General features: G+C 37.3%; 1 protein-coding gene across 1 annotated transcript; it reads left to right on the top strand.

The window, feature by feature from the left end:
- Nucleotides 1-10,783: 10,783 nt before the first annotated feature.
- Nucleotides 10,784-18,516, top strand: LOC144676505 (kelch-like protein 41). Its single transcript, XM_078536902.1, has 6 exons — nucleotides 10,784-12,396; nucleotides 12,806-12,963; nucleotides 13,991-14,098; nucleotides 14,187-14,372; nucleotides 17,152-17,298; nucleotides 18,296-18,516. Exons 1-6 carry the CDS (start codon nucleotides 11,269-11,271, stop codon nucleotides 18,405-18,407), a joined length of 1,839 nt encoding a protein of 612 aa, XP_078393028.1. The 5' UTR covers nucleotides 10,784-11,268; the 3' UTR covers nucleotides 18,408-18,516.
- Nucleotides 18,517-19,042: the final 526 nt, after the last annotated feature.

Genomic DNA, 19,042 nt, shown 5'->3' with positions numbered 1-19,042 from the left:
TCTTTCTCCCTCAAATATCTCTGCTGAGACATTAGGCCATAGTTTTTATAGATTATGATCATGACAGGATCTTCAGAACTAGGGTGTCTTTAGATGTTCAACTGGTGTTTAGATATTGCTGAAAAAAATGACATGCCTAAGCTTTTTGTCTTGCATTCATCAGGACACTTGCAAGAATACCAATATAAGGGGGAAAACAACAATTTATAATGTATGTGAAAAGAGTGTTGATTGGTTGGCAACTGGTACTACATGGGGAATGCACCACTGACGGTGACTGACAGTTAATTGCCAAGTAGTGTTTGAATTTAAACCAAGCAGCTTGATGATTGGTCAAGGCATTACCCTGAAGGCTTAACCAGCGAATAGCTATCACTTATTTTGTTTAGCTGAAACAGGCGTAATCTATGTACATGTTCTTTCTGTCTGCAAAGAACAGGGCCCTGTGTATTGATATATGTAGCTTCCAGTACACACAAATGTACCACATTGTGAGCCTGACTGACAATCTTAAATTGGTTGTTAGCGTAACTCTTAGCACATTGAGGATTATTTAGCAAATGTTGTCCAATCGCGTAATCACATCTAATGTTGGACACTGTTTTGAGTTTTACAAGCACGGGCTGGTTGGCCACAGTCTGTACCCTGCCCGTTGCAAACAGCAGCTGGAACATGCTGTTTGATGCGACCTACCAGTCTTTGGGACGTACGGTCTACATACTGGCACTGAAATCCATATACCACGTTACTCATTTGTGTGATCGGCAGAACGTCTTTTTGGCTTGACGGGAGCATCCAGTTTGTGGCAAATACCACTCATGTTGCTACTGCATAGTAGCAGTGTGAAACTGTTGCTTCACCTGTTGCTCAAATTTTTGAGATACCTTGCCCTTCCAGAGTAATCTGAGGTAGATTGCACACTTTTAGGGCCGAAAGTGATGGCCTTAGGCCCGTTTATGAGTTTGCATGATATACAGCGCAAAATCACCAGATTAGGGTAGCCATTATCCTGCAGGATGCCTTTGATGCACTCTATTTCAGCATCAAGCTTTCATGGTGAGCAAATGGCTCGGGCCCTATTTACAAGGCTGCTGATAAGACCAAAATTATAGCACGTGGAACTGCAAGAATCCCAATGTGTATATTGACCAGTGAAGGTAGGCTTGCGGTAAACCATGGTAGAGGATCCTGTGGTAGATTTCTCAACTAGTATGTCAAGTAATTCGACTTACAGCTAAGTTAAGAAAGGTAAGCTATCTAATGTATTTCTCCAAGCGTGTATTAAACCCAAGGTCGTGCCTGTTTTCATTTCCAAACACCTCGATAATGCTAAAGTGAGACACAGTCCCACGATTGAGCGAGCATTTATGCGAGATGAGATTGAACAGATTGGTAATAGGGTTACTAATTTACACCATGCCCTACACTGCTCTTCTTCTGGAGTGCATCAATTTCTTTCATTTTTCGATTTAGTCCATTTATGCTGCTATATTGCTTCAATAGAAGACTGCACCATAAACAGTAACTGCTTAAAACATGTCCGCACCATAAGCTCACCTAAGCGGAAGCAGTTTCGCAATGCAATTAATGATACCGCTAAAACATAACAAATCTCTTTGACCATGTACTCTCAGAAAGTGAGAAGTTTGTTCTTGCACGTGGTTTCAGTTTTGGTGTACCTTCATCCCAAATCAAACAGGAAGACGTATTAGCTGAATTTGAACTCCCATACACCCAACTATCATGCCACAAACAAGCGACCACCGCAGACGCTGAATCCTTCAAAGCGCACCTAGGTGATCTAGCACACTGTTATGGCACAGCAGATGGTAAATACCGACCTGCTCAAATCCCAGAGGGAAACTTGAAACAGCTGCCACAACTGTTTTGCAATTTGTATTTTATTTCGAGATGTGTGCCTTGAATTCAGTAGCAATAAGCTAATGTTTAATAAATTAAACATTTATTAATAAAATAAATGATTTTAAGCAGATACATCGGTCTACAAATTACTACTGTAATAACTCCTAAATCCTCTAATTAACCTGACTCCCAGTTACACCTTAAGGCAACAGTAAAAACAAATAGACCCAGGCAAAGCACACAATACTCTGGACAGTGATATTCAAAGTGAGTTCCTGTAGACAGAAACTTGATGCACAGAGGCTGGAGGCTTTTCACACTTGTGTTAGATCTTAGAATGCCTTCCCCCTTACACATAACCTCATCTCCTTTATACATGTGTCTCCCTTTTTAATGTAAATTCCATTGTTCCAATATGTCTTTGCAACTTTACTTTTTTCATAATATAAATCTTTCATACTACTAATTTTATCAGTAACTTTTGGGAAAAATAAACACGGTGTTTGGCTTAGCTTCTTTTAGCTAGGTGTAACATCCTACCATTCTCTTTGAAATTCAAACTACTCTAATTTATCTAAAAATGCAAATTTTCCTCACACCTCACATTCTAAAGATTCAGCCATGTTTATGTATTTAGCATTTCAAACTTGGCTTCCCTTTTGATAACTCAAAAGCTCCATACCAGCGGTCTTCAATTCAATTAAATCCCCCTCACATACACACAGAGAAACTAATCCAAACCCCACTACTAACCTACCTTAACAATAAATCACAATCCTATAATGAAAATTATTATATTTTCACGACATCCCCCTCCTTACTGGAAAATGAACTGTCATAATTTAAAAATATAGCTTCATTTTCTTAACACATTTTACATTACCTCCTATACTTATCTACGTACTCACACTATTACATTATCAGATGCATGCATTAACATAATATACAAATCCTTAGTATCAACAGAAATCATTCCAGTCCAGTGTCCAGGTTTTTAAATGTCCAGTTTTCCCTTTCAGTTTCAAACTCTTGACAATACATCTGCAATTAGATTTTCTCAACCAGTTACATCTATAATCTGTAGATTAAATGATTCCAGTAATAAACTTCATCTGAATAGCCTTGCACTTCTGTCTAAAATTTTTTCCAGAAATTTGAACGGATTGGGGTCTGTATAAACAATTGTTTCTGATGAATTGTTTGCAATGTAAATCTCAAAATGCTGCAATACTAACACCCAAACCCAGAGTCTCCTTTTCGATCATTGAATATCTTCTCTGTTGTACGCTCAACTTCTGTGAAAAATACCCTATCAGTTTCTCAATTCTGGTGTCACCTTCTTGTAACAAACTGCCCCAATGCCTATATCGCTGGCATCAATGGCCAACTTAAATTGCTTGGCCTAATTGGGTACTGCCAAAACTGTGTCATAGTCAATACAGTTTTCAAACTGTCAAATGCGCTCTGATACTACTGTGACTGTTGAAACTTCTTGTTATTTTTTAATAGTTCAGCCAATAGAACAACCACACTGCTAAAATTTGGTACAAATTTCTGGTAAAACCCACTCATGCCCAGAAATCTCAAAACTTTTCATTTTGTTGATGGGGAAATCCACAATAGCCGTGACTTTTACATCTCTCGGAGCCACCTTACTATGTCCAATGGTACGGCCTAGATATGTAACTTGCACTTTTCCAAATTCACTTTTAGCCAAGTTCATCACCAAATTAGTTTCTTGTAGTCAACTACATAATTCTTCTAGATGTTGTAAATGCTCCTCCCACGTTTGACTGAAAACTATCAAGTTGTCAATATAAACAGCACAATTGCTCAGTCCTGCAATTATATTGTTTGTCAGTCTTTGAAATGTTGCAGATGCATTTTTCATACCAAATGACATGACTTTAAACTGATATGGTCCATCTGGCGTCAAAAAAGCCGATATCTCTTTTGCTCTCTCCGATAACAGTACTTGCCAATATCCTCTCAGCAAGTCAATATTTGTGATAAATTTTGATTGTCCCATTTTCTCAATGCAATATTCCAACCGTGGTATAGGAAATGAACCCACTTCTGTCACTGCATTCACCTTTCAATGGTCCACACACAGTCTTTGTGTTCCATCTGGTTTCGGTACCAGCACAATAGGCGAACTCCAGTTACAGCAACTAGGCTCAATGATGTCATTTGAAGCATGAATTCAATAAGGATGTTGCCTTATCGAAGATGATACTTCTACACACACATCATGTAAAGCTAAATTTGTCTTCCTCAGGTTATTCCCACAAATAGCTTTGTGTGACTGCAATAGCTTCTCCAAATCATGTTAACACTTGTCTGGAAGGTAACTCAATATTACATTTAAATTTTCAAGTATCCCCTCATTATCCAATTTGTTTAGAGGAAAATCAATTTCAGAATCCTTCATTTCTACCTCTCTCCTTTTCTACCACCATTAATACCTCCTTTTGGTCCTCTTCCCTGTCAAAGTGTTTTATAAGCATATTTAAATGACATACCCTCTGCTTCTTTCTTCTATCTGGAGTATTTATTAAATAATTTACTTCACTTAGTTTCTTTTCAATCCTGTAAGGCCCACTAAACCTTGCCTTTAATGAGTCACCCAGTACTGGTAACAGAACTAACATTTTCTCTCCAGCAACAATATTCCCAGCTGTAGTTTTCCTGTCTGCTTTCATTTTAATCACTTGCTGTGATATATTTAAATGTTTCCTAGCCAACTCACATGTTCTGTCCAATCTCTCTCTGAAGTATGATATGTAATCCAGGACAGTTTCTGAATTTTGACCCATCAATTTCTCATAAGTCAATTTCAGTGGTCCCCTTACCTTATGACCATAGATTAGTTCAAAAGGACTAAAACGAGTCGAGGCATTAGGAGCGTCCCTAATAGAAGATAACAAGAATGGGATTCCTGTATCCCAAACCTGTGGATAATCCTGACTGTACGCTCTCATCATAGTTTTTAGAGTCTGATGCCATCTTTCCAAAGCCCCCTGTGACTCAGGATGATGAAGTGTTGACTTAAATAGTTTTATCCCCAAACTGTTCGTTACTCCCTTAAACTGCTGTGACATGAAATTTGAACCCTGATCTGATTGTATTTCTTTTGGTAAACCGTATCTTGTCAAAAAATGTAGTCAGCTCTTTCACAATTCTCTTTGTTGTAATATTTATCAAGGTATCGCTTCAGGGAACCCTGTAGACACATCCATTATTGTCAGTAAGTACTGATTTCCAATTTTAGTCTTAGGGGAAGGGTCATACAAAATCAATCATGATCCTAGTAAAAGGTTCTTCAAATGCTGGAATTGGAATTAAAGGTGTTGGCTTAATCACTGTGGTTTCCCTGTCACCTGACATGTGTGACATGTTCTACAGAATTTGACTACATCTGTATGCAATCCAGACCAATAAAAATGTTTTTGTATTTTTGCCTGTGCCTTTCTAATTCCTAAATGACCCCCCATTGGAATTTCATGAGTTATTCTCAGGATCTCATTTCTGTATCCAAATGGTATAACAATCTGATGTACTTCCCTCCAGCTTTCATCTGCTGAAATAGGATAAGGCCGCCATTTTATCATTAAAATGTTACCCTTAAGATAATAACATTCTGGAATACATTCTGCTGCTGTTTATGAGTAAGCTGCCTGATATAACTGTCTTATTTGTATATCCTTTTTCTGTAGCTCTATCAGCTGCATTGAGCTAAATACCTCAGCTGCATTATTCCCCATTCTTTCTTCCTGAACAATCTTATCTTAGTGTCAGCTAATTGGATTTCCACAACTTCTCCCTGCCTTTTAACTTCCTGTTCTTGTTTCAACCTGTGAGCTTTTGATCTTATTATCACACAATCTGGATGCTCTTTCCGCAACACTTCTTGTTGACAACGCCCTCTACAGGCTGCTCAGCTACCGTAGGCATCACCCATATCTGTGACCCAGCTATATCATTGCCTAAAATAAATTGAATCTCTGCAATGGGCAATTTTTACACTACTCCAACAATCACCTCACCTTTCCACTTTTTAGATTTACCTTCCACAAGGGAATATGTTTAGCATCTTCATGAATGCCACTTATTATTACCTGTTCCTGCAATACTCCCTCTGAACAACAAATATCACTATCCCACAACATTAAGGATTGACTAGCTCCTGTGTCTCTTAAAATTTTAACATCTTTACCTGCTCCACCCTGTACCCATGGAAAGACTTCCCCATCACATACAAAATCTTTAAACATTTCTGCAACCTGCTCCTCAGAACTCCCTTGGGTAAATTGTGAACACATTTCCACTTCTTTACCTATCACTGATTCTTCCTGTTTTATTTGTACTCAAACCACTGGTTTTTCCTGTGCCTGGACCTCAGAACCCACAGTACTTTTACTTCTAGAACGTTTCTGAACCCCAATAATCCCAACAGATTTTCCCTGCAATTTCCAACACACTGACTCCGTATGCCCAGCTTTATTACAATGAAAACACCTCAGTTTTCAAGTGTCACTTCTACCCTCAGCACCTTCCTTTTTAGTCTGAGAAAAAACTTCCTGGGAATTTCCACCTATTCCTTCTCTTCCCTGACTACTCATTTTCCTTTCACCTTCCCACTATTTATCCTTCCCTGATTTAAAAGGGTGAAATAAATGTTTAGATCTATGAACTAACTCATAATCATCAGCTATCTCTGCTGCTTGTCTTACCATTTCACCCCTCTGTTCCTCCACATGAGTTCTCACTACTGAAAAATTGGAATCTTTAAATTCTTCCAAAAAAATTACTTCCCTAAGAGCTGCATATGTCATCTCTATCTTTAATGCCCGTATCCACCTGCCAAAATTATTTTGTTTTACTCTTTCAAACTCAATATAAGTTTGCCAAGGCAGTTTCTCATATTCCTAAATTCCTGCCTGTAAGACTCAGGAACCAACTCATATGCACTCAAAATAGCCTTTTTTAACACATCATAATTCACCAACATTTCTTCTGACAATGAAGCATAAACCTCATGTGCCATACCCACCAACCTGGATTGTAACAACAATATCCAGTTTTCCTGTGGCCATTTCACCTTTTTAGCTATCTTCTCAAATGAAATAAAGAATGCTTCAATGTCTCTTTCTTCAAACTTTGCACAAACCCTTTGGGTTCTGATCTGGAACTAAGTCCTTCCACACCATCTGGTGTCTCTTTTTTAACTGCATCACTTTAAGCTGGAATTCTGTCTCTTTTTTTCTCTTTCCTCCATTTCTAACCTTGCCATTTCTAATTCCCTTTCCTATTTTCTTTCTCTCTCCTGCCTTTCACTTTGTTCCATTTGGAATGCTCGTTCCCTTTCCTTTTCTTTTTCTGCTGCCTCTAGTTCCAATTTTTCATTTCCAACTGAAGTCTTGCCACCTCCAGCTGTGCCTCACTAGTGGCAGGTAACTCTTCCAACTTTAAATGCTGTGCTATCATTTCAACTATGTCTGCTTTCTTTGCCCCTACAGGTAATCCTAATTGTAATTTATCTGCCAATTCCATTAATTTAGCTTTATTTACTTTTTGTAAACCAACCAAAGTTATAACTTCAACTCCCAGACAAGTCTTAGCAACTGCAAATGCCATATTGCAGTCTCATCACTTTCAAAAGAAAGACCTCACACCAACTTCTGAATTCAAAGTGCTTCTTGTACTCATAACCTTAAGATTCACCGATCCCAAACCAAGCAAGAAGTTTCAAATATATCCTGCAAAGAGCCCCCAATTTTGTTATGGCAGTGCAGATGGTAAATGTCAAGCTGCTCAAATCCCAGAGGGAAATTTGAAACAGCTGCCACAACTGTTTTGCAATTTGTGTTTTATTTCGAGATGTGTGCCATGAATTCAGTAGTAAAAAGTCCACCGAAACTTAAAGCTATTTTTACAAAACTAAATTAAACATTTATTAATAAAAGAAAAGATTTTAAGCAGGTACAAAGGTCTACAAATTACTACTATAATAACCCCTAAATCCCCTAATTAATCTGGCTCCCAGTTACACCTCCGTTAAGGTAGTGGTACCTCTCCAGTGCTTTAAGGTGCCAGCTGTAGGTTGCCCAAGTCTCTGAAGCATATAGGAACCCAGGGATCACTGTTGCCAAGTAAACCTTGACTTTAGTTAGTCTGGAGGAGGTTACAGAGTTAGGGAGAGGCAAGGAAGGATTTATGAACAAGAATAAAAATTTTAAAATATAAGATTGAAATGTCCAACTAATATCTATCTTGATCCTAGTGCAAGTTAACATTTACTCTAAGAAAACAAGTGATTACCTATTCTGGAATATTATATTCAGTTGCCTGGAAAAAGCAGGTGGCTAAAATGGAAAAATATGTCCACAAAAACACCTAAATTTGAGGAGACCAGCACCTCTGATCAACCAGCACATGGAGGAATAGTAAAGTTTAAAATTATTGTCAATCTTTCATGGAATTTACAGCACAGATACATGCCATTTGACAGTGTTTGTTCCACTTGAACTCTTCCCACTGAATTTACTTCATTTCACTTAATCAACACATCTTTCTATTTCTTGCTCCATCATCTAACCTCCTCTTAAATACATCCATGCCATATGACTCAAGCACTCCACGCAGTAATAAGTTTCACATCCTGAGTAAAGAGATTAATTTAGGACCTGGGAATATTCATGGGAGAATGGGCTATGACTGCTCCAGGGGCTAAGAACAGTCTATAGGTTTGTGGTCCTGGTTTGGTGGGATTTGGACATGGCTAAGCTCTGGCAGCACTCCTAAGGAGGGATGAGCTAAGAAATAATTGTTTTGTGGGTTGCAAGTCCTGAAGGAAATGGGAGTAAAGTGCCAGCTGTAGGCAAAGGCTAGAGAAAAGTTGGTAAACACTCGGGAGTTCTGAACAGTGAAGAGAAGGAGCTCTGGGTGCTGACAGACTGTGGGATCTGTGAGGCATGACTGGGACATAGAAAGAATGTAGTGTGTTAAGATTTGCAAGTAACTTAGATGCAGTAACTTAAAATAGATGCAGTAGGGGTTTGAGGGAATGTCAGGAATTGGAAGCACTGAGATGGGTTTTGAGAGTACTTAGAAGGGGAACTGGAAGCTTTAAGAGGGACTAACAAAATAGAAGAGGAAGCTGGTTGCTAGGATCAGTGAATGTCTGTAAGTCCCCCTCTATTTCATCCTGTCACACTCTTCCCTCTGTCTTCATCCATCTCAATTTTTTCTTCAAATCTTGTTTCCCTTATTTACTTTCACTCTCTTGCTTTCATCCTTCATTTCTTGTTCTTTCACTTCTCATTTTTTTCACAGCCTCCTTTAGCTCTCAATCCTCTTTCACCATTCATCAGGCTGAGTATTTGAGTGACTGGAAGAATTTGTAAATACGGGGTGTGGGGTGGGCTAAGAAACATTCAGGAAGTTTAGTGACTAGGTGCGCTAGAAAACTTTTTGAAGCTTTGGGTACAAAGTGGGTGAATGGAGAGGCATTCCTGCATGGTTGAGCAAGCAGGCTGACAAAAACTTTGGATGGCATGCAAGCAAATGGACTGAAAAGCACATATGGAATTAAGGAATCTGGAAGGCCAGAAGAGGAGGCAACAGGCAATAATCCAGTTTTTTTTTTTACTTTGGTTCTTCTGTATTTTGCTGACTATAATCCCAAGTACTGTCAGCAAACGCAATGGAAGAGCAAATGAACCTGTCTTAACAACAGGGCAGAGCTGATACATCAAGCTAAGCTGGAAAGAAGTCGAGTGAAAAGAATGACCAAAGCACGGATGGAAGGGGAATCAGATAGTTGATCAACCTGATGGCCTGAATGCAAGCTACCCAGCCTGTTCTCAGCCGAGGATGATTTGGGAAGAGTTGAGTCCTTGAAGTCCATTGTTCAGTGCAGCATGGAGACCAATAAAGATCCAAACAAGACATTCTTCACTTTAAAATTACTGAGTTGATAGCACTAAAAATAATGGTTCATTTTGATCTTGTGAAACTAACAGCAGTCTTCAAACTATACCCTTGGCTATTAAATTATTTATAAAATAGTTACATAACATTACATTATATACTCGCCAAATTTTAAAGATGCTAAAATATTTGACGTGCTGAGAAAATGAGTCACGTCGTTTTATTAAAGTGGTGAGATAAATGTTAAGTTTACTAATGAGTAAGGTTGATCAACTTTTAAACCTAAAAATGGGCATGAGCCGAGGTGATCACTACCTTCAGCTGTTCAGCAGTTGACCTTGCTTCTCTCAGACTCCAGTGAGTAAGTTACTTGCGGATTAAAAACAGGGTAACCACAAACACAATTTCAGAGCTAAAATATAAAGCAATATGTATTTTAGGTGGGTTTGGGAATTTGTAAAAGTTTAAATATTTCCTCGTTGAGTTCTCAGTTCCATAATAGGTAGTTGGCAAAGGATTTTGCTGAGAGTCGCATGTAAATTTTTCATTCAACTTTAGTATTTACATTTGATAAATGTAAACATATTTAACTCAGAAATCTATTCTATCCATAACAAAAACTAAATCGTAGCCCTTATGTACGCAAATAATAAATTGTAAACGTGTACACATGGTCTTTTGCTTCATTCGGTTTTCAAAGTGTTCTATAGTTGGGTTTTATATGTGCATTAAAATATTTGATATTTCTATTTCGCTTAATATTGATGGTAGGAATCCATAAACATCTTGCTATTAGTCAGATTTATAAATACTTAAAGATTAACATTTGAAAGCATGTTTGTAAACTCGTTACCTGAAGACTAAATTTTACCATGATGAAGACAGATACCTTAAAAGAACATAGTATGAGACATTTGAGCAGGTTACATTCCGTTGTACTAACTTCTAATGTAGTAGTCATATTTAGTTTGCAAATGTTGAAGTCGACCCCAAGAACTCTAAAAACCATAAATCAGCATCCAAAGAGCATTTGTGATTAACTGGTGGCAGCTGTATGGGTGTCAGTTGGAGTAATCTAAAGAGATCCTACGAGAAGTTAGTAGAAGGATTTATTCAGTAGCGTGTGATATTCATGGCTGTGTGATATACACTAGCTATGACACTGTCTCAATATGATAAAAATAACTAAATTTAATTCCCTTAGTAATCGTTCCCGATAGTGATTGCCTGCCTGTCCTGTTTTACTCCTAAGCCGGCCACAGTTGTCTCTTTCCGTCTGCAACAGCTGCCAAAGTGAGGTCTATTTTCCACATAGGTTAATCTGAATTCCAACGTGCAGGGTCTCTCTCTATATTTAGCTTCTGGAGTTAAATTACAAGCTCTTCAAGTGCAGCAAGCCACTGCGATCTGCCTTTTTTCAGCCAGACCCGAGTGCGGCAAACACCAGCTGCTAGTCTCCAAAGCTACATTGCCATGGACCCTCGAAAAGATATAAGGGACGAATCTCGGCTTTATCAAACCACCCTACTTCAGGATGGACTGAAAAAATTACTGGATGAGAACAAGTTTGTTGATTGTTCCCTGAAGGTGGGCAATAAGCTCTTCCCTTGCCACCGACTAATCCTGGCAGCGTGCAGTCCTTACTTCCGTGAATATTTCTTTTCAGAAGAAAATGAGGAGAAGAAACGTGAGGTGATTCTCGAAGATGTTGATGAAAATGTCGTGGATATGATCCTTCAGTACCTGTATTCCTCTGAAATAGAACTGACCGATGAGAACGTGCAAAATGTTTTTGCCGCGTCCAGTCGCTTTCAGATTCCTTCCATTTTCACACTATGTGTCACCTACCTTCAAGAAAAGTTATCTACTAGCAACTGCCTGGCCATATTCAGGCTAGGACTCCTTCTTGACTGTCCTCGGCTTGCTCTTGCTGCCCGTGAGTATGCGTCCGCTCGTTTTGAACAAATCTGTAAAGATGAAGATTTTCTGCAACTTGCCTCGCATGAGCTCATTGGCATAATAGCGAATGACGCTTTAAATGTGGAGAAGGAGGAGGCTGTATTTGAAGCTGTATTAAGATGGGTCCGAAATGATAAAGAGAACAGGGTCAAAAGTTTCGGAGAAATCTTTGACTGCATCCGCTTTCGCCTTATGGCTGAGAAATATGTCAAAGACCATGTGGAAAAAAATGACATTGTTAAAGCTAACCCAGATCTGATGAAGAAGGTTCAAATGGTTAAAGATGCTTTTGCTGGGAAACTTCCTAAGCCTGCGAAAGGAGGAGACAAAACCGCAAAGGAAGGAGAAAGCGGCGAAGATCTGGTTAATGGTGACGTAGGTGATGAAGATCTGCTCCCTGGTTTCCTGAATGACATTCCCAGACATGGCATGTTCGTCAAGGAGATGATCATGTTCATTAATGATACGGCGGCGGTGGCATATGATCCAAACCTAAATCAATGCTTTCTGGCTGCATTGGGTGATCAGATTCCCAGAAACCATGTTAGTTTGGCTACTAAGGGAAACCGAATTTTTGTTGTTGGTGGATTATATATGGATGAAGAAGTTAAAGAACATCCTTATCACTGCTATTTCTACCAGGTATACATAAATCTACCGAATTGTGAAATCAGTTATGTTTTTGGTTCGTTTCAAAATACATTTGGAACATTTTTTGTAAATATTAATTTATTTCAAAAATGTATTTATTTATTTCAAAAATTAATTTATTTCAAAAGCATCCCACCAAAACTCCACAAATGTTTATTAATTTTAAAAATATTTTTTAAACGACCATGTATTCTCTTCCCTTTTTTTGTCCTGTTCATAAATACGTGTGGAAATTGGTATTAGTTGAAAGACCTTGAGCAAAATGTGATAGTTTAGCGAAATAAATGTGCTACATCACAAATTTCTATCAAATCTTATCGGATTTCTGAACACATTTGTAAATGAATTAAATCTGTAAAGAAATAGGTCGCAAATTAAAATTACTTGTCTGACGCTTTAGTTCGACAGCATCGCTGGTGAATGGGATGGCTTGCCACCGCTGCCTTCAGCCAGATGTCTCTTCGGAATGGGAGAAGCAGAGAAATTCCTTTATGTGATTGGTGGCAAGGATCTTCCAAATGAACAAGCGCTGGATTCAGTATTTTGCTATGACATGAAGTAAAGTCAGATTGTTTTCCTTTTAAACAAAATATTATCTTTGAATTATTTTTATAGGCGATACATATTAATACATAAAATGACGTACAACAAAAAGCTGCTATTAAACCATTGTAGGCAATCAGAACCATTCTTTTTCTTGGAACGTTGTATACTATTGGTTGTCATTTCAATGATTATCATTTAATACTAACTGTGAGTAAATAACATTGACCAAGAAGATCTATTTATATAAAATAATACCGTCATTAAGAGTGTGATCCCCATCCATAACAGGATTATTTTAGATCAATATATTTAGACGGGCCGATAATCGGATGGGTTGGGTCAGTTTTGGGAATTGACTGCAATATTTTCATTTTGTAACTTGTATATTATGTGGCCAGAAATGTGCAGCCAGAAACAAAAAGAGATGAATCGCAATGGGAAAGCTAGTTCTTCAGATACAGCACTGACTACCCAATACCTTCTATGCCATTGGGGCCCGTAGCTTTGACCTGCCCCGTCTCCCTCAAATTACCCTGGAAAGGCAAAGCATCTGAAAAAATTGAGCTTGCAATAGAGGGAGTGCAACAATCCTGTGTGCTCGAATAACTATACTAACAACCAATTTAAGCCAAGCTCGTAACATGGCTCATTTACACTTGCTAGGAGCAACATACATTCACACACAGGGACCCATTCGGGACCTATTCCCTGCAAACAAAAGGAATATGTTCAAACCTTGTACCTTTTTTGAATTACCTGGGAGCTTGGGGTACCTATTATTCCCTGTTGCTTTCTCCATGGCAATACCTCGACCAGAGTCAACTTAGCAACCAACGAGCACCCTTTTCTCCTATATTATAAATTGTTGTGATCATTTGAAATCTTCCTGATGAATGCAAGATGAAAAACTTCAGTAACAAGTTTCTCCGTTCAGTAATATTCATGAACTAATATTGTAATTTTAAATCTGATAAACATTACCTTGCTTGAAGGGTATAATAAGAATTTAATTTTAATGCAAATTTTGTTTGTTTTTCAGCAACCTAAAATGGAATGAATCCAAAGCATTCCCTTTTAAGATTTATGGCCACTCTGTGGTTTCACATAATGGATTAATCTATGTTATTGGTGGGAAAACTGATGACACGTAAGTATTATATACATTTCCCACATTAAGGATTAATTCCAAGCTGGCATAATTGATTATTTCAATTATATTTTTAACTTGTCCACAGTAAATGTATCAACAAATTGTTTGTCTACAATCCTAAAAAATCTGAGTGGAGGGAACTCGCAGCTATGAAGACAGCACGTGCTATGTTTGGAGCTGCTGTTCATCAAAACAAAATCTGGGTTGTTGGAGGAGTCACTGATGATGGTTTGACAGCTACAGCTGAAGCATATGACATCATGAATAATAAGTGAGTGAAATCAAAAAGAATATAAAACTTGACCTTTTCAGCCTGCAAATGAGATACCTGAGATGTGATCTTGAGGTATTTGGGATAGTTAAGGGGTTGGAATCTGGATTACTAATGTAAATTATGATTGAAGGATGAGGAAGCACAGGTTTAAACTAAAAGGTACGTTTAAATTGATGTCCAAACATTTTATTCGCACAGAGGGCGATCAATACATCAGTTGATTTCCACAAATTGTAGTGAAGGCAAAACATTCTATGATCTTTTAACAAACAATCGTATGTTGCAATGGTAGGACCACAAGCTCTTTCTGAAGATGTTGTTAATTATACTGTGAACTTCATTTTTTTAAAACTACTTCTTAATAGTAGGAAGATATCAACAACATTAGGGATTAGTCAAGAACTGGAGTTAGAGACCAGAATTATGAAATAGTATTAAGGAATATTTTGGGGTTGAAGAGAATGGGAATGAAATACTAGGGCTACTAAACTGAGGAACAGAGAGGGATGACATAGGATCATATACAGTATAATCCTTGATCCTGCCATGTAATATCATAAGAGGGGACCACAATTGTACAGTACTATCTTGGATATGAGAATTCATATTAAAAATATGAAGATCTGGATAACATTCAGGCTTAGGTTGATAAGTGGCAAGTAACACAAAATTAGAGTAACTTTAATAAGATTATTATGCAACAAATGGTTTTCACTTCAGGATCTATCTTGCTGTAATTGAAGCAGAAGAAAAAGCTTTAATGCCACCATTGGTGAGGCTTCTTACGATCTTCCATGGGGTGCTAATAAAACATATACAAATGGCAAAAGTTATGTCAGAGATTGAATTTAAAGATGATGCAACATGTCCATTTTAACTGGGTTGATCTTTTAATTATCCAGGGGAAAAAGTGTGTTTGAACCCAGGTTTTAGGTAATAAAAGCCCAATACTTTTGGAAGTCCAAAATAAATGGTGTGATTGTAGAAAAAGGAATTAACTAAAGTGTGTGTCTTTTTTAAAAGTTAAATTTGTGTATGTTTTTTTAAAAATATTAAAAAGGAGAGAGGAATATTTAATTTAAAATTGACAGTAAAAGCTATTCCAAACATTGAGCAGCTTCATTACAGTGATATTAGTACTTAGTTCAGTGCCAAGCATGAGTTGAAAACTTCCTTTCCTGGCCCTGCCCAATGGTCTTAAGGTGAAGAAAAAAATTGTAATCATGGAGTAGATTTTCCAAGTCCTCACTGACAAATTAATGTTATAGAAGGTAAAATCCATGCCAACGAGAATACTGGCTCTTTCTGGGCAGTTTTCAAGGTCAATGGTGAGCACTATCACTTCTCCTCCGATCACAAAATCTGGGCAATTATTGGGTTCTACAAGTATGGAGACAACACCCAGTTCCATTCCTTCATTCCATCCCTCCACTGTCTCCGTTTGGTCATGCTGCTTATCCAAAATTCAGAAATGTCCTCCAACTGATTATTGCAAAAACTGAAGCTGCTTTCTTTGAATCTTGTCACAAACCTCGTTCCCTAGCCACCAACTTCATCCCTCTCCTTGATCGAAGTCTGTAGCTAAACCAGACAGTTTCTTACTGTCTTATCTGACCTGGAGATGAGCTTTCAATCGCCAAGACAGCCTACTTCCACCTCTAACACTGCCCATCTCTGCCCGTGCCTCAGCTCATCTGCAAATGAAGTCTTCATCCACACTTCTATCATCCTTAGACTTGATAATCAATCCTCTCCTGGTCAGCCTTCCACCGTCCATCCTTTACGCTTGAATTCATCCAAAACACTACTGTCCTTATCATAACTTGTACCAAATACAGTTGATCCATCACCCATGCATCCAGAGTAGCAAAATCTTGATTTAAAAATTCTCATTTACAATCTCTCCATGTCCTCATCCCTCCCAATCTCTAACTTTCTCCAATTCTACAATCCTCCACAAACTCTAGGATCCTTCAATTCTGATCTCATGCATATTCCCACTTTTAATTGCTCTCCCACTGACTGCTGTGCCATGAGCTGCCCAGGTCCTAAGCTCTGGAATTCCCTTCCTAACCCGCTCTGCCTTTCCCTTATCCTTAAAACCTACCTCTTTGACCAAGTTTTTGGTCACCTATCATAATAGTTATTCATGTGGCCTCGTGTAAAATTATGTTTGATAACACTACTATATAAATGAAAATTGTTGTTGGCATTTTTGTTGTTGCCTCCACCTCAGGCAAAGGCTCAGAGAAAGATCAACTCATATGAATGATTTCAGAAACCCAAATAAGTGTGTAAAAATAATTTGCACGTGTACCAAAATTTCTAATGAGGGTAAAAAAAATTGAATTTCAAATTAAGGTTAAAAAATTGTTACATTTTTTAAAAACCCTCTAGTAACATCTGAATACTAATCAATTTCTCTGTCCAAGTTACACTTTATACACTATGCACGGTACACTAACAAACAGGAACTTTAGTATATTTCATCAAAAATAATGATTCAAAAATTATGATGTGATGCAACTTTTACAATCTGTGCACTTCTATTGGGCGATTAGTTTGAAAGAAATAATAAATGCAACAAATAAAATTCTACACAAATTACACACCATCTTCATATGTCTTTAAATGAAAGATGCTCAAATAGATTTTGATACTTTTTCTTAGGAATAGACAAGCTAAAAAGCTATACAACCATTTGTAGAAAGTCAGTATATCCATTTGTACATTTGCTATTGTAATATATTATTCTATTCTTGTTTGACTATCACAGATGGGAAATAATGCCTGAATTCCCACAAGAGAGAAGTTCTATAAATATCATCAATATGGCTGGATCACTTTATGCTATTGGGGGTTTTGCTATGATTCAGTTGGAAAATAAAGAATTTTCTCCCTCAGAATTCACTGACGTGTGGAAGTAAGTCTATATTCTAGAATACCTGCTGGCCTTCTGTTTCTTTGAGCATAGAAAGTGTGGAACATACTTGCAATGTTTAGCTGCTAAGAAGCAGTTTTGTTCACCTGTAGACAAGTGCCCTAAATAGAATTGTTTTAAGATTAAATAGAAAATAATTGTGGTTACTGGGGAAAATTGTTCAGGAATGATAGTTAGCAAATCTCCAGCTCTTTCTCTCAGCAAAAACCCACATTAAGATTTTTCTGTTTCCAATCTTGATAAAGTTATCATGTTGTAATTTTTAAAATCTCAGGTAAATCTCTTCAGCCTTCTTTACTCAGTGGAACTAGTCAATATTTCCTCAATAGATTCCTATCCCTGGCATAATGTCGTGGTGAATATACACCATTTATTCGCAATGGTTTTGATACTCTTTCTGTAGTAGGATATCCAAAACTATACACCATTGTCTAACTATGGTTTACCCAAGCTTAGTGTAATTTCATTTCATTTTTATGCTTGTACACTAAATCCCAATTTGTAAAAATTTTCTACTTATAAGTTTAGATTTGACAGAGGCCCAGAGTAACTTTTACACCTTGTTCCTCTCTCAAATAGATAGATGCCATCCTGACCTGCTGAGTATTTCCAGCGTTTTTGTTTCCACTTGGGAATCTTGCCTAAGTTTTTTAAGTTAAAACACATGTTCCTACCCAAGTTTTAAATGTCAAATTTGATTAAAGTTACTTTTTAATGCTTTTGACATTTCAAAACTAATTTCTCTAGTTACATCAAGATTCTTTAGATCCCAATTAAGTGTTCAGATTATATACCAAATGCAATCCCTTACTATATCACACCCATTCATTTAAAGGTTTAAAAAGTAGAACAAAAACAAATTAACCATACCTATAGATGCTGTATATAGTTTGAGTACTGTGCTAAATTTTACATGAATTGTTATGCAAAAACTTAAGACTTTGAATGCACTAAAACACAAGTTTTACTTTTTGTTTAGGTATGAAGATGACAAGAAGGAATGGTGTGGCATGGTGAAGGAAATTAATTATGCTACAGCAGCCACGTGTCTTGCTGTATGCCTCAACATGTTCAGACTTACCAAATTATAAATAGTTCCATAGAGTTATTAATATTGCTGCTATATGAAGACAAATATTACTGGTGTATGGTACCAACTGGAATTATTACTCCATATAATTAAACTCTGTATAAAATCATTATGATAACGTATTGAGTCAATGTTGCACCATACCCTATGTGATCAATGATCCCATGAAGGTATCAGGTAGATACACTGAAGGGGTGCAGAACATATGCATGCTGTAGGAGCTGAAAACATGTACTAGAGTGCAAGATTATTTGCAATACAACACAACAAATGCATACAGTATTTACGCAATTATAAAAGTGAATTTAAAAGTAAAAAGTAATTCTACCCATTCTCTCTGCAGTTCACATACAATTTGCCTTATTAATTCCATTGGCCTTGACTTTGTTTAAAATATAAGGTTTGTGGACTTCACAAGCCTTTTTTAAAATTATATTCTCGCTCTAGATTGCATTCACTAAATGAATTTCCTTCTCATTGAATTCCAAAACACTTGCAGCATAACACAAATGATTCCAAAATGTTCCAACTGCCTTTAGCTTTTTAGTCTTAAGAACACTTAATTAATTGGGCTTTCTTAAATTGTTTAAATTGTCAAGGTTGATTAAAGATTTTAAAAGTAGAAAAACAAATTAA

The sequence above is a fragment of the Cetorhinus maximus genome, unplaced genomic scaffold, assembly GCF_964194155.1.
Source record: "Cetorhinus maximus unplaced genomic scaffold, sCetMax3.hap1.1 HAP1_SCAFFOLD_1649, whole genome shotgun sequence".
NCBI lineage: Eukaryota > Metazoa > Chordata > Chondrichthyes > Lamniformes > Cetorhinidae > Cetorhinus > Cetorhinus maximus.
The sequence above is the reverse complement of the archived record's forward strand: the minus strand, read 5'-3'. Positions and strand labels throughout refer to the sequence as shown.